Source organism: Populus alba, chromosome 6 (genome assembly GCF_005239225.2).
Source record: "Populus alba chromosome 6, ASM523922v2, whole genome shotgun sequence".
In the NCBI taxonomy this organism is placed as follows: Eukaryota; Viridiplantae; Streptophyta; class Magnoliopsida; order Malpighiales; family Salicaceae; genus Populus; species Populus alba.
In genome coordinates this window covers 637,651-658,558 of record NC_133289.1, presented here as the reverse complement: position 1 = coordinate 658,558, position 20,908 = coordinate 637,651, and the positions used below count along the sequence as shown (strand labels likewise).

General features: G+C 33.2%; 1 protein-coding gene across 1 annotated transcript; it reads right to left on the bottom strand.

The window, feature by feature from the left end:
* Window positions 1-7,246: 7,246 nt before the first annotated feature.
* LOC118058459 (36.4 kDa proline-rich protein) lies at window positions 7,247-8,275 on the bottom strand. The gene is made up of 2 exons (XM_035071162.2): window positions 7,703-8,275; window positions 7,247-7,556 (listed from the first exon to the last, which is right to left on the bottom strand). The coding sequence occupies exon 1, from the start codon at window positions 8,215-8,217 to the stop codon at window positions 7,711-7,713; it is 507 nt and encodes a 168-aa protein (XP_034927053.1). The 5' UTR covers window positions 8,218-8,275; the 3' UTR covers window positions 7,247-7,556; window positions 7,703-7,710.
* Window positions 8,276-20,908: the final 12,633 nt, after the last annotated feature.

The following is a 20,908-nucleotide window of genomic DNA, read 5'->3' as shown; positions in this document are numbered from 1 at the left end:
GCTCAAGTCATGCATGCTAGCCTTCTTATAGACATGATATACGTCTAAAATTGATCTTGCTCATATTTCAGTCCAATATTTTATTGTAACTTTTGTCATCATTTCTTGACTTATCCAATTAATTTCATTGTCATATATCAAACTGGATTTTGGGGCAAATATATTGGCATTGGTGTTACGTACATTTCAACTATATTGAACTATCCAGCCGAACCAAGTTAATAGTTCCAAGTAATACATTAGAATGCTGGTGATCTCTTTCAAAACTTAAATCTTAAATCATAACTGCACACGCCTATACATCAAATGAAACATGTAATTTCCTTAGAGAGAGAAAGATCTTTATACGAAGAACTACACAAGAGGACAAGCCACACTCGGATTTTTGGCACTCCATGATAGACTTGTAAATTGATCTATCTGTCTAATGAATCCAATGGCGTCGCACACAGGCTCACAGACACAGTTAAAATATAGAGAAAACTAACCACTAGTTTGGTTATGGTTTTCTTGCTTTACAGTTTCCAAACAGCAAACGTAGCTTCATTTGCATAAGTGCTCGAAAGATTATTCTTACATCTTTTTATTCTTCAATTCTTTTTTCATAGTTATAAGTGCCGCCACCATTATCTCCAAGCTGCATGATATTCAAAGCTTATTTCAATTCCGGAGGAGTTGAAACTGGTTGTTTGCAAGATATATTTACATTTTATTTTGTTTTGTCTCGGGGCTTATATTTTATTTAAGTAGTAGTGGGATTGGATTTTTTTTTGTTTTTTGTTTGATTAAGTGCTAACTTTTGATAAGAACTCTTCAACAACGTTATTCGAACGTAGATCTAATCAAACTATCGAATTACTATGTACTGGTTTAAGTAGTGAAACATTGGTCAAACAACTGGATCGAAAGCATTATAATATAAATATGTTTTACAACACTAAAATTATAAAACTAGAAATTATAAAGTGGTGTTTGCATAATTTATTAAGGTGAAGGTACCAAATTTGAAACCCTGCAGAATCTAACTTTTATCTTCTATTTTTTAAAAAAAAATGAATTAATGTAAACAAGACTATCCAAACCATCATAATTTTTCATATCTTATTTAGTTTAGCTGGTTTTCATCGAGATTTATCTAAACCTTATATAATTTAGATTAATTTGTATTGAATTTAATTTAAATTCTGATTTAAACCAAACACTACAAGAAAATCAATAAATACAAATAAAAATATAGAGGGAATTACAGTGAAAAAAAATTAAAATAAAATAAAAAAATAAATGATGATGTGTTATTTTTACCTATGGAATTACTGACGGAATTTTTCCAGAGAGCTCCATAACTGTTCACTTTTCAATTGCACTGTTAATTGTTGTTCTTTACAGACAAAATCACCGATGAATTTAAAAGTCGTCGGTGTTATTTGACAGTTTTCTAAAAAAATTCAAGTAATTTAAAATTTTCATTTAAATGTTACAAACGGAATCCCCAACGGATTGAAAAATTGTCAGTAATTGTTGGTGGTTTCTGAAAAATTTTTACAAAATTAAAAATTTAAATTAAATATTATCGATAGAATTACCAACAGAATAATTAAAAAATATTAATATTTAATTAGCCGTCGGTAAATCCGTCACTAACATGCCCCAATAAAAAGCCTGAATCCCCTTATTTCACAAGAGACGGGCTCATTTCTTCTTCTTCTTCACTATATGTAAAAAAACATCAATATCTAATTTTTTTTTTCTCTTCTTTTCTCTCATTATCTCTTTCTCTTTTTCTCCATGCTCGGGTATGTCTTCTTCTTCTTCTTCTTTTTTTAATTAATATGCTTTACGAATTTTTTTTTCTTTCCTTAGCTTCACTTGCAACTACATTAAAGTAAGATTTTTCTTTTTTCTTCTTTTTTCATGATTGTTTCACTATATATATATATATATATATATATATATATATAAATTGTTTTTGTTCTTAATAATTGTATAAATGTTGTTGTAAGATTTTTTTTTTCATATGAGATCAATCTTTAGTTGATATATTTATATTATTTTTAAATTTTTAGCAATTGCAACTTCATTTTTTTCATATGAATTTTTTTAGTTGAATTTATTTTTTCATTTTATTTATTAGTTGCAAATTTTTTTGAGTTGATTTTCTTATTCTTTTTTACAAGAATTTTGAGTATATATTATAGAGTGTTGATTTCTGTTAATTTAATTATTTTATAATTTTTAAAATGAATTTTAAAATTTTTTTTAAATAATTACCAATGAAATTTCTGTCGGTAATAAAAAAATATTATTACCGACACGTTTGTTCCGTCAGTAATAGTATTTTTTTTATTACCAACGGATAAAAAATTACCGATGAAATATTCATCGATGGAGCATTTTCATCGGTGATTTCATCGGTAAATTAATTACTGACGTAATATGTGTCTTACGCTGACGGAAAAATTTTATTGGTAAAATTGTTAAATCTTGTAGTGAAATCTTAATTCGAGTCGAATCTCAAATTGATAGATTACTGAGTTAACCTATTGAGTTAAAAAAATAATAAAAAAGCATTGGTTTTATTAGAATGTTGTATTGCAAGGAATACTAGTGATCTCTTTCAAAAAAATAAATCTTGAATCATAATTGTAGACATGTAATTTTCTTAGAGAGAAAATTTCTTTATACAAAGAACTACATAAAAAGACAAGCCACACTCGGATTTTTGGCACTCTGATAAACCTGTTTATGATTTATTCAGATGTCTAGATGGTATTCTGAAATGGACTAACAATTAAAAATTAAGTAGCATTAGCGTAGTTCTTTGATAAATGTATAGGTTTTTTCTCTCATCTCCTTATTTTCTATACTGTTTTATCAGTTTCGTTTACTTAAAGGTTTATTGGATTCATCAATAAAGCTTTAACTATTATATATATATATATATATATATATATATATATATATATATATATATATATAGAATGTACCTATATAGGAAATATTATAGGCATACTCTTATGTTGTAATCTCCACCATTACTATTGTATATTTCCCTACACATATAAATAGAAAAGGTTGGTTAACCAATAGGTTAAGTCTCCTAATTATTTTCAACTTGGTATCAGAGCCTTTTGTTGTCAGAACTCTTCTCTCCCTCTCCCTCTTGCAGTCGACCTTCTCTCTGCTTTTCTTAAATGGATTCTATTGCTAATGTCGCCAACTTCTCCCTCACCACTGGTGGTGCAGCCCAGCTGGCCAATCATATACAAGCTACTGTCGGTGGTGTTTTTCCTCCACAACAGTTGTATCCACTTGCAAAGCACGTGTTTGACTCCTTCTCACAAGCTTCAGTCACTTCTCAGAATATTATAGAAACACAAACTCCAACTATTATTGCTCTATTAAACACCCACCAAGTTATGTCGTTAAAACATACGAACATTAATTATCTCTATTGGCTAATGCAAATGAAGCCTTATCTCCTTGGTCAAGGTTTTTTTCACTTTATTGACGGCACAATGTCGTGTCCTCCATCTCATGTTTCTAACATTCTACTGGTTCTTCCTCTACAATCAACACTTCTTTTCTTTGTTAGAAGCAACATGATTAATTCATTTTAAGTGCATTACTCTCCTCTCTCTTCGTGGTGTATGCTTTTATTGCATTAGAATTTTTTAACAACAAGCATGGCTTGATTTGCATAATTCCTCGAAAGATTAGGGAACATATTGTTAGAATTTATTATCAGCTGAGAGTTAATGAAATTTAGAGTTCATAAGAGTTATAATATTTTAAAAGGGCTTGTAAGACTATATAAAAACACCTTAAATATTCAAAAAATATATAAGAAAAATAATAAGAGGAGTTGTTGTGTTTAGCAAGACCTACTTGAATTTTGAGCTTCATCCAATTACTATCTTCAATAAACTTTTGAGCTTTATTATAGCAACAGTTAAATGGTGTGAAAAAATCATAGTAGATTAAGAAATGTTTTACTGTGGATTGTAATAATAATTTTACTTTTAATTTCTCATCTTTTCATGAGCGGATAAATATTTCTTTGACTTTCCTTTTCTTTCGCGACAAATAGGCAGTGCCAGCACCATTAAAGAGACATTTATGACACTTTTCGATGGCCAAATCTGGTCATCTGCTATCTAATTGGATGCGCAACCATGCTCTCTTTCACATGGTGTGGCACATGTACAATGATAATAATTAGATTGCCACTAGTGATCCATTGTTTATGTTTTTTCTTTATTTTCTCTCTCTTGACAGCTAAAATGCACAATTATCCTCTTTGTTTGTTGTTTGTTAAATCAAGCATGTTTGTCATACCCAAGCACCTTGGGTCTGGCATGGTTACCAGACTCAAACGGCTTGGGCCTGTCAACCCTATGCAAGTGTACTATGAATTAAGACACAATCCACTGTAGACTTGCACAATGAATTCTCCAAGCTCTAAAGGCTTGGGAAGAGGTTAATGTTGTCTTTTAGCAGAAAGTTAAATTATCATTTTGCTCTTTAGTTGAAAAAATTGAAGCCCTAGTTATAATAAGGTATTTTAGTATTTTTCATGGGCTCGTTGGTCATTAAACATTTGAGCGGGGGTATGGTAGTGTTTTCATGTTTATTTGCATGGTAAAAATATTATTTTATCTCCAAGGTTAATAAAATTAAGACTTGTTACCCATAGTTTTTTTTTACCTCTTACAAATGGTTAAATAGTTAAAATATGTTTTTAACCTCGAAAAATACAAAAAATAAGCTTTGCATATCGAGTATTTTTATTTTTCACACTGTTTTTTGTGTAATTTTCTATAATTACAGAGGCAATTTGGTATTTTGGTATTGTTTTATTATTTTTAAAGTCGAAAAGTTGTGTTTAACCCACATTTACTTGAGTTTGGCAAACATACCAAACCTAAGATGCATGGGTCTGACAACCTTGTGCAAGTATACTGTGGTAGACCAAGACACATTCCATTGTAGACTTGCGCCGTTAAATTTCCAAGCTCTAAAAGCATGAGATGGGGCTAATGTTGTCTTTTCACATAAAGTTAAATTATCATTTTGCTTTTTAGTTGAAAAACTTGAAGCCTTAGTTATGGGGTTGTTTCAGTATTTTTGTTCTTTTACCCTATTTTTTGTATAATTTTCTGTAATTATTGAGGATATTTTGGTATTGTTTTATTATTCAGATCCAAGGCGCTTGGATTTGCGCTTGGATCTGACATAGTTGTTAAACCCATGTTATTTAAGTATGACAAAAAATTGAGTGAATTTTTTAAAAATAATTTATTTTATAAAATTTAATAAAAGTATTAAAATATTTTTTATACGCTTAATTTTTTTTTTTTTATATTTGAAAAAAAGATTATATTAATCCGTCGCGGAACTCAGCACAATTAACTATTATCTCATTAGTGTCAATCGTTTTCAGTCTCATTGTATCCATATATGAAATGTACTTGTGCACAGAGTTGGAAAGACTATCTAAAGTCAAATGATTTTTTTCCCGGAAACCACCATCATAAAATGATATAATATAGCTGTAAGTAAAGTGCCCTCGCCATTATCTCATGCTGCATGATATTCAAAGCCTAGTTTGAACTCCATGATAAAACTTCAATTCCAAAGGAATTGAAATTGGATATATGCATTATATATTCACATTTTGTTAATTGTTTGATTGAGAAGGAATTTCTGCAGACCTTTTTTCAAATGTAATTAAAACCGATCTGAAAAGTGGAATAGTGTGGTTGAATCATTTGATCAATAACATGTAATAAATGTACCAAATTTGAAACCTTGTAAAATGTGTTTTTGTTTTTTGTTTTTTTATGTAATTTGATCAATGTCGAACTCAATTATCCAACCAATAATAAATTTTTAGATTTTAACGAATTTGCTAATTTTGATCGAGCATGATCTAAACTTATATTCATGCTCCATTACATCAAGCTAGATCAGTACTTAGATGACTAAATCATTAGATTTTTAATCCTACGAAGTTAATACAAACTAGGTTTAATAACATTAAGCATCCGCTACCACTACCCACAAGGATAGGTTTTTGGGATGTTTCTCATTTCACACCACGGGAAGATTGAGGATGTTTGAAAGTGTAATGGTAATTTTATTTCACTATTTTTTATTGTTTTGTTTGTTAATTTTTTTTTAAAAAAAAATCCATCTTTTCTATGTGTGTTCTATTGCACAAATGATTAGAAGTAAACGTGTTGGCTTAATATATTTTTTCCACTAATTAATCCTAGGTCCTCTTATCAAGTTTCACCAGATTTTACCCATATAATATCAAAATACATGCATAAGCGCCCTTTCCATGCCAGTATAAATTTCCTCCACCTTTTTATGCCCCCCTTTTCTAGCCCTTTTCCCGTAAACCAAGCACCATCCATACATAGTATTAACTTTAGGTAACATCATATAGTAGCTTAACCCAATCATATATATATATATATATATATATATATTCCTTTTGGCATTTAGATGGCTGCTGCGCAGTAAATGCCAAAATGAAGGGATTAATCCAATAATTCAAGTCTTAGATTTTAACCAAATTTTGACCTTAAAATAAATAGAAAATAGCACAAATATCTTTACAAACCCATAAAATGGCTTTAAAAAAAAAAAACCACCCAAAACACTAAAATCAGTCCGAAATCAAAATTCTTCTTGAACCTAGATTTGATTTTTAGACCTTTCAAAGTTAAAAAAAAAATAAATTAAACTCTCCTCACAAAATAAAATGTTTAGACACCAAAATCGATCATTTAGTGGTCGAAATCAATGAAATCATCAAGTTTCTTTTTTTATTGCCAGATTCTGACGACCTCTTTCTCTTCTCTCTCAAACAAAAATTAAAAATTAACAAAAATAAACTTTTTTGTTTTATCAAAGTTGAATTGAAACCAATATTGAAAAACCAAATATATATATATATATATATATGCTGTAAATTTTGAGGATCAAAATAAATATTTTTGTATGAATTTTGAAACCATCATTTATTTGTAAATCCTTTTCTATTTGGTTCCTTTTCTTTTAATTTTGTTTTTTTATCAGTAAATTTGATTTCAAAAAAGATATAAGTTATAGATCACATGGAATGACCTTGTTAGGCTCAAATTCTAGGGCCCAAAACCATGATCTTCATTTTAAATGAGAATCGTACGTTTAAAAACACCCAGGCCAGTTTTGAGGTGGGCTTCATGACCATCATAACTTGGAACCCAAAGTTTTTATAATATTAATTTCAAGCAGTGGGCATACGAAGAGCATCAACCCGGGCCGCCATGATGGATACACAAGAAGAAGTAAAACAAATTAACACACAATATATTTTCTAGAAAAGGGAAAGAAGAACAGAAGAAATTCCTCTAGGAGAACAAAACACAAGATATCCTATAGAAAAATGCTTCATTCTGACCACTTGAAGATCCCTCGTGCAGTTAGACACATGAAGATCCCTCGTGCAGTTATTCTTTATGCTTTCAAGCCCACACACTTGTATAGTCTGTAAGTTACACCACAACCTGCAATGATCAAACACAGAAGACAAACTATGAATTAATATTTTTCTAATTAACTGAACATCTACTCAAAATCAAGAAAAAACTATATATATATATATATATATATATATAGCAAAATCCTGAAGATTGACGAAGCTAGGCAGTACCTAATTGATTAGGTAGGACACTTGAACCCTTCCGGTGGGGTCTTGCCACAGTCAACAAGGAGCTCAAGAGCAATGGGTATAATAAGGTTGATGTTGAGAAGTTTAGCCTTGATAGCGGTGCAAAGGCATAAAGCAGCGTCCAAGTCTACAAGACCTTCCAGCAGCGGGCAGCATTCGTCCTTGGCACTACTGCCAATACCAATGTGGATTAGTCCACCTAGGACATCCACACATGCGCCTAACTTGAGAGTGTCAATGGGGCAAGTCTCTTGCTTCGGTGGTGTTGGTGGTGGCTTCACGATTGGTGGTGTTGGTTTTACTGGAGGAGGAGGGCATGGCGTTTCAGGCTTTGGTGGCTTCACGGCTGGTGGTTTTGGTGGAGGCTTGACTTTGGGAGGTTTTACTGGTGGCTTAGGTTTGGGTGGGGAAGGGCAAGAGGGACAGGCAAGTGAAGTAAGCAAAGCACCCAAGTTCAAAAGAAGGATCAAGAGATTAGCCAAAGCAAACTTAGCCATCGTTTCTCCTTACTTTACCGAGTTCTCAAGTGAATATGAAGCTTAAGTCATGCATCCTATCCTTCTTATAGACATGGTAGATCTAAGATTCATGCTCATATTATTTTCAGTCCAATATTTTATTGTGACTTTTGTCATTATTGATTGACTTAACAGACACCACTGCTTTGCGCTAGTAATCGTGATCGTTCATATAGTTTCATTATCAATAATCAAATTCGATTTTGGGGCGAATAAAATGGCATTTCAATTATTTCGTCGCCAATTATCAAATTGGATTTCGGGACAAGGAAATCAAAAAACACGGTTTTCGGATAGAGGACATTTTAACCTTTAGTGCCTTGCTGTGCTCGTTATTGGCCAAGGCTGCTAGAAACCACTCGTGGAAATGAAACGATTGATGGTAAGAATTAACGTATCAATTTTCAAGTATTGAGATTAAAAATATCTTTTATCTAGTTTGAAACAAAGTTATTAAAACAGTACCTGTCCATCACCCGGTTAAGATTTTAATTACGAGTTATACAGTTAACTCCAATCAATTCAAAATAATATTATTCTAATAAAAATAATAGTTGTTATTTTAAAAAAATTTACAAATTAAATCAAACTTTAATTGAATTAATAAAATTACAAGTCAATCTCTTCCAATTTAATTTGAAATATGATCCTTGCAAAGTTGTGATTCCACTGGTTATCAAATTGATTAGTTGGGTTTCGGTAAGTTTAATAACATTGTTTTAATTACATAGTTCATTAAGGTTAGAATGTTGTATTATAAGGAACACTTTACTATCTATCTCTTTCAAAACTTTAATCTTAAATCATTATTGTAAACTTCTGTTAAATGAAATATGTAATTTTCTTAGAGAGAATAAATCCTTATGTGAAGAACAACATATATAAGAGGACAAGCAACGCTCGGGTTTTTGGCACTCTATATCATAGACTTGTAAAATCTGTCTGTCTAGTGAATCCATTTGTGTCGGCCACATGCTCGCAAACAATTAAAATAGAGAAAAACACTGGTTTGATGCATGCTTTTCTTGCATTAGAATTTCCAAACAACTAACGTGGCTTGATTTGCATAATTGCTCGAGAGATTCTTAGAGTATGTGGTTGATATCATTTAGAGATTTCATCAATCTTATTATTTTTATTTATTTAATAAAAAGTTAAGTATATATAATATAAATTTTATATTAATTTTAAACCTAAAAGAGTTTTTACTTGAGAGAGTATATATGTTAAAGAATAATATAAATAATCATATCTTAAAATTTAATTTAACAACTTAAACTATTAAATTAAAATGGTTCTTTAATATTAAAATATGTATTCTTAGAATATATAATCGATAAGAATTAGAGTTTTCAAGAGTTGTAATATTGATAGAAATTTGCAATATCAAGATAATTTTATTTATGTTATAGGATAATTTAAGTTAAAAAAATAAATATATCTTTAATCATTATAATTTATTTAAAAAATTAAAAGAATGCTTTGATTTCAAAATTCATTCTAATAATATATTTATATTTTATTTTGTTTTATTTCAGGGGTTATATCGCGGTGGGATTGATTTTTTTTTATGGAGAAATCTCTTCAGTGAACTCTTTAGCAATGCTATTAAAATGATCAAACTATATATTGAATTACTATGTGATGGTTTAAGTAGTGGAATTACATTGGTCAAACAACTGGATCAAAAGCATTATAATGTAACTTCTTTTTTCCAAAATTAAAATTATAGAACAAGAAATGATAAAGTGGTATTTGCATAATTTGTGAAGGTGAGGTACCAAATTCGGAACCCTGAAGAAAGGAATCTTTTTTTTTTTTTAAAAGATAAAAAACCAGATCAATGTCAAATTCGACTATCCAACCAATCATAATTCTTCATATTTAGAATGTTTTGATCGAGATTTATCTCAACCTTACGTGCATGCTCCATTAATGCATCAACTGAGATACGTTGGATGGCTACATCATTGGATTTTCGATCCCACCAAACTTATTGACATTAATAGTTACAAAGTAAGCGAACTGGGCACAGCTACCAATTGAGCCGCCGACATGGCTACTTGCTGCCGAGGATAGGCGGCGATTGGGAAGCTTCTTTCTCACTTCACACCGTAGCTAGACTGGGTATATATATGTCCAAAAAAGACAACTTGCAATGCCAGCTCTTATCGATGGCACATCCTTGTGGATTCTTAATTCTTTTATCAAATTGATGTTCGTCTTTTTCGGCATCATTCTTCTTCTTTAGTCATCCAAAAAGGAAAGACCGATTGAATATATATATATATATATATATATATATATATATATATATATCTCATCTAAATGAACTCTCTATCACCACCAGTGAGATTGACTAGCGATGACAGTGTAGTTGCCCTCTGAATTCAGTCCAGTTAAGAAACTATACAATGCATGCATGTGACTTCAAGCTTCGAATGAATTACATTTCATGGAGAGAGAGTGAAATTTGTTCTTGCCTTCGACCGACATCACCCTGTGTCTCACTCATTTCATCGAGGGTTCAACAAGCCACGGTGTTGGCCTGCTGATCAGATTATGAATCTCTTACGCGTGTTTAAAAATATAATTGTGATTATTTTTAAAATATTTTTTATTTAAAAATATATTAAAATAATATTTTTTATAAATTTTAAAAATTATTTTTGACATCAACAAATCAAAATTGTTTTAAAATAAAAAAAATATAATAATTTAAAATAAAAAATATTTTTTAACCACAATATCGAACACTACCTCGCCATTACTTAAAAGTTTGCTAGGATCAAGGTAACACATTATAAAATATACCCATCGTGAATCAAGTTAATTTTTTTTTTAACATAAAAAACATATTCAAATGGTGTTAATATTTTTTTTCTAATAAAAAAAATTATATTGTGTAAGAATTTACTTGGTGTAACTCGATTGACTTTTATTGGTCCGAAAAATATATTAACATACACTCTGTTGCAAGGTGTAATTTTCCTTTTAAAAAAAAAAAAAAAACTTGGGTATGCACTATTTTGATATTTTTTTATATTAAAAAACTAAAAGTTTCAATCCAAAAAATTATCTAGATATTTAATTAAATAAATAAATAATCATTTATGTAAATAAAATAAAAAATGTTCTTAACAATAACTAAAAGAGAAACCAAAAAAAATTGAAAGATTGATGTAGATCAAAATATTTAATCTCACATAATAAGAAATTTATATGTTTATATCTACTAATTTGTTTTATTAAAATCAATAAAAGGTAATAGAAATATAAACATTTATGAAACTTAGTGAATAATAAAAAAAAATATATTATGCAAGGCCTGACAAATCAAAAAATATTATTTTAAAATAAATATTTTCTTACAAAATAAAGCTTATTTGTATAAAATAAAAAAAAATCTTCAAATATTAAATACAAAACATTTTTTTTAAAAAAAACCTCTATTCATAAAGGACTGCAAAACTCGTGGCTTAGGTCATGAGACTAGAATAATTTGATATATAAAAAAAATTTGAAGATAACCACAAAACCAATATTTAAAAAAATACAAAATGAGAAAATAAAATGAGAAAAAAAAAATCCCTAATTGTATATGTTGCTACCCAATTTTTGACCCATGTTTCGATTTTTTAAAAAAATATATATTAAAAAAAAAAAAAAAAGGTTTACATGTGGCGATAACCTAGAATATCATGGCTCATATTAAGGAAGCAATATATTAAGGAGATAATTACTGAATCATATATAATTATTGGAATATAAAATACCATAGATATATGATTTGATTCGTGCTGGTTATGAAAAATAATCAATGCAGTATAAAATACCATAGATATATGATTTGATTTGTGCTGGTTATAGAAGACAATATCTGCAATAATTATTTTAATATTTCCTTAAATAGCATGCGTAGAGATTTTTTTTTATATAAATGAACATCCAGCCATATACAAAGGGGAGGAGAAAAATTGACTTTGGGAGAAAATTGATTGACGGGGGAGATGAAAAGAAAACCCTAAAAAACTTAACCTTCTCCACGCCGCAGCCGCCACCCTTCTCCTCCAAAAACAAAACTGGCCACCATCTCCCTCTTCCGGTCATCAACACACAGCCCCCCCATTTCGATCTTCTTTGAAAACCAAAGTAGTCAGCCGCGCACTTCCCTGCTGCTAAAAAAAAAAAACAAGCCACCTCCCTTCCTCTCTCTTGGGACCAAAACTAGAGAGAAGGAACCAAAGTCGCCACTCAAAGGAGCCTCTCCCTCTAAACCACAGTCTCCCCCCATTTCCTCTCATCTTCACCAGACCTCCCCTTTGATCTTCATCTTCCCATTAGCCACTCCCAGCTGCCAGCCAAGACCCACCATCCCTCTTAGTTGCAGGAGCAATACACGACCGAAGCCTCCCTCCACAAACCCGCCGATTGTATTAACGACCCCTCCCTCTACCGTTTTCAGTCGTCTCCCCACTTCTCCCAAAGCCAATCCTCTCACTCTCCTTTCTTCTCCACTACTAACAGCTGCGCATCATAAAGAAGACGAAGAAATAAGGAGGGAGACCGAAGGACAGAAGAGCAGAAGACTGAGACTTGAAAGGCGCGCTGATCTCCCAACTGTGGCAACAGTGGACGACACCGCCGGTGTAGAAATGTGTGACAATTCAACAGGATTAAGAACAACTGAATTTTATTCCAAGTGAATACTGTCACTTTTACAGAAGATTTAGGTACTAAAAAGAGTAATACAAGGTATAGTTGGTGATCAACTAGTATCAATGACTAAAAATGAATTGAAAATTAGACTTGACTAGGATGGGAGCAAATTCACCTGAATTTCTCTCTTTTCACAAACACAAAGTGTATTGTTCTTCTTCTCTAGTTTTTCATTCAGTTACAGTGCATTATGTGCATGCAAGGTTGCTCGTCCGTAATAATAGGCTTTACAAGTTTCTTACACGTGTCTATTGACACATTACTAATTAGAAAATGAAACAAGGCGTTTGTGAATTCAACTATTTCCCCACTATGGCTCTATTCAAATCTATTCCTCTGTTTCTTCAAGATTCATCATTAAGAGAGTTAATGTTGGCAGCATGTAACAAATCTTCCCCCATCAAACCCACCTTGTCCTCAAGGTGGAATTCAGGAAAGCGTACAGTGATGTCCTCTACACTTTCTTATGTAGCATCTGCAGGTGAGAACCCCTTCCAATGAATTAATAATTGGGTGATTGCGTGATTTCTCTTACGGGCTATTCTTCGTTCCATTACAGCTTATGGTTGTAATTCTGGCGTGTGTGGCATTGGTGGTAGATTACTTTGTACTGACTGGCGTTCGATACTCTGATTGAGCTGGGAGACATGAAACACAAGGTGAATGGTAAATGACGGTGGCAACTCCAGCTTATAGGCGACCTCACCTATTCTGGCAAGCATCAGGTAAGGGCCGAAAAACTTGGATGCTAATTTATGTGATGTCCTGCGTACCACTGAATGTTGCTTGTAATGTTGTAGTTTGAGATACACATAATCCCCAATTGAAAATGTTCTATCACTCCTTTTTTTGTTGGCGAATTGAACCATTTGGTGTTGTGCTAGTCGAAGGTTATCTTTAACTTGCTTAATGATTTCTTCTCTACGAATCAGTAGGTCATCCACCGATGCAACAATAGAGTCTCTAGGGATATAAGGAATATGTATAGACGGAGTGAACCCATAGAGTACCTCGTAGGGGGTTAATTTTGTGGACGAATGGAAATTTGTATTGTACCACCATTTGGCTAATGACAGCCATCGTGCCCATTGGTTTGGGTTGTCCCCAGTCATACACCGAAGGTAATTTTCCACACACTTATTCACAATTTTAGTCTGGCCATCGGTTTGGGGATGGTATGCTGAAGAGTAGAGCAAATTGACACCTTGCATATTAAACATTTCTTTCCAGAATTTGCTCAAAAATATAGGATCCCTGTCGCTGACTATTGATGTTGGTAGGCCATGTAGCTTGTATATATTACCCATGAATACCTTAGCCACGACTAGAGCTGTGTATGGATGGTTGAGGCTCATGAAATAAGCATATTTACTGAAACAATCGACTACTACCATGATGACATCTTTCCCTTCCGATTTAGGTAACCCTTCGACAAAATCCATACTGATGTCGATGAATGGGGCATTGGGAATTGGCAGAGGTTGTAGAAGTCCTGGGGTGGCTATATTTTCATGTTTGTTGCGCTGACAGGTAAAGCATTCTCTGATAAAGTGGCGGATGTGCTTTTGCTACCCTTTCCAGTAGAACAGGCTTCCCACTCGCTTTGCAGTGGCAGTTACTCCTGAATGTCCTCCCAATGCTAAGTTGTGGTATAGGGAAATAATCCTGGACTATAGTTCCCAGTTGCGGCCTACCACAATCTTACCCTTCCTATTTAAGTGTCCATTGACCAAGCTGTAGTGAAGATGTGAGCCTGATGTAGTTTGTAAGTCGTGGATGATAGTTAGTAAATAGGGATCCCCTTGCCAAGAATTGGTAACTGCCTCCATGATGTTAGAAGAAACGGAAGAGACAATCATAGCATAAATAGCGTGACTGTCAGGGTTGGAAAGTGCATCTGCAGCCACATTCTCCTTCCCTCTTCTATATTCTATCTCATAATCATACCCCTATCAACTTGACTAGCCACTAATGCTGCATCAGAGTGATTATTTTTTGGTCCAGGAGGTATTTGAGACTTGCGTGGTCCGTGTGAATCTTGAAATGCTTGCCCCATAGGTAGTGCCTCCACTTGTGAACTGCATGCATGATAGCCAGCATTTCTTTTTCGTAGATCAACATGGCTTGCTGTTTAAATCCAAGAGCCTTGCTGATGTAGGTAATAAGGTGGCCTTCCTGCATCAGAATCGCCCCCACACCAACCATAAAAGCATCCGTTTCTACCACAAATATTTTATCCAAGTCTGGTAGGGATAGTACTGGAGGGGTTGTCATCAACACCTTAAGTAATGTAAACGCAGTGGTAGCCTCAGAATTTCATCCGAACGTGTCCTTTTTAAGAAGTTGTGTGAATGGTTTGCAAATGGTTTCGTATCCCTTTACGAACCTTTGATAGTAGCCTGTAAGCCCCAAAAACCCTCGTAGTTGCCTCAGGTTCCTAGGTAAAGGCCAATCGAGTATTGCTATGATTTTGTTAGGGTCAGTATCAACTCCTGATTTAGAAATAATATGGCCCAAGTACTCGACCTGCTCTTTGCTGAAACTGCATTTACTTGCTTTTGCAACCAAGTGGTGTATTCTCAACAATTTGAAAACAGTTCGTAGATGTTCATAGTGAGCTGTAGGAGACATACTGTATATGAGAATGTCATCAAAAAATACCAGAATGAATTTCCTGAGGTGTGCTCTAAAAACTTCATTTATCAAACTCTGAAAAGTAGCGGGTGCATTGGTTAGGCCAAAAGGCATAACTAAAAATTCATAGTGGCCATTATGAGTTCTGAAAGCCATCTTGAATTCCTCCCCCGAACCCATTCTGATATGGTGATACCCCGAACAAAGGTCAATTTTTGAAAAAATGGTTGCTCCTGCTAGTTCCTCTAGTAACTCTTCCACCACTGGAATGAGGTACTTATCCTTGATCGTAAGTCTGTTCAGAGCTCTATAATCCACACATAACCTCCAGGTGGAATCCTTTATCTTAACCAAGACAACTGATGACGCAAATGAATTGTTGCTAGGCCTTATAATACCTGTTCCCAGCATTTCCTCTACCATCTTTTCCAACACATCTCTCTGCAGTCCTGAGTACCTATAGCATCGCAGATTAATTGGTTGGCTTCCTTCCTTCAAAGGAACGGTGTGATCGTGGCTCCTAGGTGGTGGCAGTCCTTCAGGTTCCTTAAATAAGTCTTGGTAGTCTCCTAGTAGCTTTGTGATCCTATGATCCCTGTGGAGGTGAGGAGGTGGTGCATATGTCACTAAACTAAGTGTGAAATTGTCCTCGTCTAGAATGCGTAGACTGCACAAATGGACTTCTTCCAACTATTTCTGATTGCTCAATAATCCCTTAAGATACTCCAGTTTAATAGCTTGGAATTTGATAGGATTTTCCCTTTAAGCAACACCCTCTGCCCCTGCCAGTCGAAAGACATCCACAGGTGTTTATAGTTGCATAAAATGTCCCCTAACATGGATAGCCATTGAATGCCCAACACCATGTCGTAATTGTTTAAATCCATCATAAACACATCAGCTTCAAAACTCACTCCCTGTATCTTCCATTGGCAACCTTTGCAGACTAAGTCATATGACATTTTTTCCCCATTGGCTGCTTATACCGTGATAGGTGTGATGGTGGTTAATTCACTTTGCAGTTTTAATGCTACAGAGGAGTTGAGAAAGTTGTGGGTACTCCTAGAGTCCACTAAGATGTAAAGAGTTTGTTTCCCTGTTCTCCCTGTCACCTTCATAGTATGAAAGCCCTCGGTTCCTTCTAAGGCATTCAAGGAGATGTGGGGTATGACTTCCTCTTCCTGGACCTCCTCCCCGCTAGTTTCTTCCTCCTCCTCTAGAATGCTTAGGGAATATAACTGTTTATTCTTGCACCTATGGCCCGACACAAATTTATCATCACACCAAAAACATAGTCCTTTCAACCTTCGTTCTTCAAACTCCTGGTTCTTTATAGATTTGGTGGGTTTATTTGAGGTCCTGTTAAATGAGTTTTGGGAGCTGTTTGGCCAGGAAGGGGTTCTAACGGCAGGTATGTTGCTTGCTATGGAAAGAGGGATTGTAGTCAGATTTGGCTGGTGTATGGGCTTTGATGGAGGACTATGGGACACTGTGGACACTGAGTGTTTTGGTATATATCCCGGATGTTGTCTATGAAGTAGACTGTTTGCCTGTAATCTAGCAAGGTTGAAGGCTTGCCTAAGGTCTTTTGGCTCGAACATTTTTACAGTGTTCTTAATTTCCAGTTCCAACCCCCCTAAAAATATAACTAAGGCTTGCTTCTCCCCAATGCCAGCTTTATTCCATAGCACATCGAAATCATGAATATAAGTCTCTAGGGTTCCCACTTGTTTAAGATCTATCAAGTCTTTCATTGGATCTTTCTGCCCCCCGAACCTATAACAAAGAGCTTCTACATACTCTTCCCTGCTCACTCTATGATTGTTTAGGTTCCTCATAAAGTTCTGGTGCCAGTAAAGGGCTATGCAGTCTAGGTAATAGGAAGCTAATTTCAATTTATCTGATTCATCAATTTCTTCAATATCAAAGTACTGGTTGCATTTGTATAACCATCTATGCACATCTTCACCCTCAAACACTGGAAAGAGATGTTTAGGTCTTTGTACCTTGTAATTTGATGGCCTCCCATCAGTAGTGTAGTTAGGCCTGAATGTGGGTTCATTTTGATAAGCAACATGTTTATCCTTGCTTTGACTGGATTCACCTGAGGGGGAAAGAAACCTTTGCATAACCGATTCCAGTTGCTGTGTCAAACCGTGGAGCAGATCTTTAACTCCCTCTATTTGAGCTTCATAAGTATTGGTAGTGTGCTCCCATTGTTGACCTTGGTCCTTCATAATGTTAAATAGCTGATCATACTTGGTGTTAGCCTTCTTTTTTTTTTGCTGATTCGATAGAATCTTCTAGTCGTTTGATCTCTGCGGTTCTTGTGTCAGGTGCCATGTTCCCAATCCAAGGAAGGAGAGCTCTAATACCACTTGTGACGATTCAACAGGATTAAGAACAACTGAATTTTATTCTAAGTGAATACTGTCACTTTTACTGAAGATTTAGGTACTAAAAAGAGTAATACAAGGTATAGTTGGTGATAAACTAGTATCAATGATTGAAAATGAATTGAAAATTAGACTTGACTAGGATGGGAGCAAATTCACCCGAATTTCTATCTTTTCACACACATACACAGTGTATTGTTCTTCTTCTCTAGTTTTTCATTCGGTTACAGTGCATTATATGCATGCAAGGTTGCTTGTCCGTAATAATAGGCTTTACAGGTTTCTTACACGTGTTTATTGACATGTTACTAATTGGAAAATGAAATGGTGCGTTTATGAATTCAACTCTTTTCCCGCCATAGCTATGTTCAAATCTATTCCCCTGTTTCTTCAAGATTCATCGTGAGGAGAGTTAATGTTGGTAGTATGTAACAAAATAAAAGAGGAAGAGGGAATTTACCGATCTTGCCATCCACACGCCTGGCCTGTCGGCGACGCGTGTAATGCCTAGCTCCAGATTCGGTAGATTTGAAAAAAGAGAGGAGAAAAGCAAATCTGAAAACAAAGAAAAACAACTAAAATCAACTAGCTTTTGTGATTTGATTTTGCTTTGCAGGTCACCACCAGTGGAAAAGGGAGAAAAGGTCCAAGGTCCGGCTGTTTTGGGCATTGACAACGGCGGCACGTTAACCCACGCGCCGCTAGTGATGGCAGCGCGTGAACAGACGCGCCGCCACTATTCCTTCATTCCCAGAAGTTTTCCTCTGCAATTCCTGAATATTTAGGGGTTTATTTTAAAATTTTTGAATTGTATATTATGTGTTTAGATTTGTTTTTGAATTTATTTTATTTGTAATTACGTATGGGTGTATGAGAAAAATATAATAAAAAACGGGATGTGTGTGTTTTTGTTAGTTTTTTATATTATTGAATTATAAAATCAAAAAGATAAAAAAAAATGAATTTAATGTTTTAATTTGGTATATGGTCAAGTATCTGAAGGACAAATAAAATCATGTTGTATTTCTCGTGAAAATATAAGAACCTGTTTCTACATATATTATGGGATTTAATAGCTGATTTATTAAAGCCTTAAGAATTTGATTAATACGTGGTTTGTTGATTTTAATTTGATTAACTGTGATGTGTGTGTATTTTGCAAAGAAAATATAAAAAAATGTTTTTTTTTGTGTTGCATACGGTCAATACCCTAACATGTTTTGAATGTTCTTTTTATATAAAAAATATTGGAAGTTTTGAAAATGTGTTTTTGCATGGATTTCTTAAACACAAATTATTTTCTTGCATTTCTAGATTTTACAACATGTTTGTAAAACTCTAAAGGGTGTTGGCCAATATTTCAAAAAAAAAATACAAAAATCTTATTTTGGGGGAGGGATTCATCTATTATTCACCGTTAATGTTTGGATAAAGAAATCTCAAAGGGATTAATATCTAAAATATTATTGGAAATAACTTGTTATTATTCACCATTAATATTTGGATAAAGAAACCTTAAGTGGTAAGTATCCAAAATAATTTTCTAGGAATAACAAGTCATCACGCATCCTTGAAAGAAGCCTTGATTATAATTGAGGACACTTCAATTTTTGACTCCACGGTTTACGAGCTGTGAGAGTATGAAACACTAAGGTAAAAAAAAGCTTTTAAAGCACCCTGAATTTCCTTAGATTTCTAATTTGTGTCCCTTTTCCTTGTGATTTATAAGTCGCAAACTTTTGAAATACTAAGGGAAAAATGAGCTTTTAAAGCACATGAAGTCTCCTTGGATTTCTATCTTAATAAATTTAGTTTGAATCAAACCTAGAAAAACTAATGGGATTAGAAAACACCAACACCATAGCAATTATAAGGCAAACCAAACACCAAGCAGCTTACAATAGGTATGGCGTACTAGGGGTGCTAATACCTTCCCTTTACGCAACCAGTCATTTGCCTTAGAATCTCTAAAAGACCAGTTAGGGTTTTTAGTAACCAAAATACTAGGTGGCGACTCTAAAGAACCAAATCATCAAAACAAACAAAAAAATCACTATCGAACGGCCGCACGGGGGACGTGCAACAGTATATATAAACTTGTAACTCGTATTATTAGATTAGACCAATAGAAAAATCACGAAACCCCATTTCTAACAAATCAAACTTTGAAGAATAAAACTTGAGAAAAATCAATCACACAAAAAATTGTAATTAAAAGAATAAGGGTGAAAATAAAAATAAATTAGAGGGTTAAGTTGAAAAGAAAAAAACTTTAAAAAGGAATAAAAAAAATCAAAAGCATAAGGGTTAAATTAACAAAAAAAAATAAAACAACATAAACTTTGATTGAAAGATGAAATTGAAAACAACAAAACTTTAACAAAAAAGCATGGAAAAAATCAGAAATAAAAAAATAAAGACCAAATTGAAAAAAATAACATATGAGAAATTGTAATTTATGGACTAAATTAAAAACATTAAAATTGTTTCTGAAAAGGCCACGAATGAAAATAAGCAATAAAAATATAAAGGATAAAATTGAAAAATAAAAATAAAAAAGGACAAGCATGCAGTTTCTTTTGAAGAGAGACAAAAAAAGGAAAAATAAATAAATGATTAATTAAAATATTTAAAAATGCTTCAGCAAAAATTCTTCAGCAACTTTTTAATTAAAAAATAATTATTAAGAGTAAAGAGTTCAAAATACTTCATGATTTTGGAATCACCAAAAAGATTAATGTAAGAAGATGAGATCGTCCATGTAATTATATTTTTTTATTCTAAGGGCAAAAAAGTTATTTGTCTGTTCTAAATAAAAGAAAAGATAAAAATTCCCTCTGTAAATAGATCTTTTTTTGTTCTTTAGAAATAAATAAGTCATTATATTATTCTAAAAAAGTGAAGAAGATGACAAAATAGCC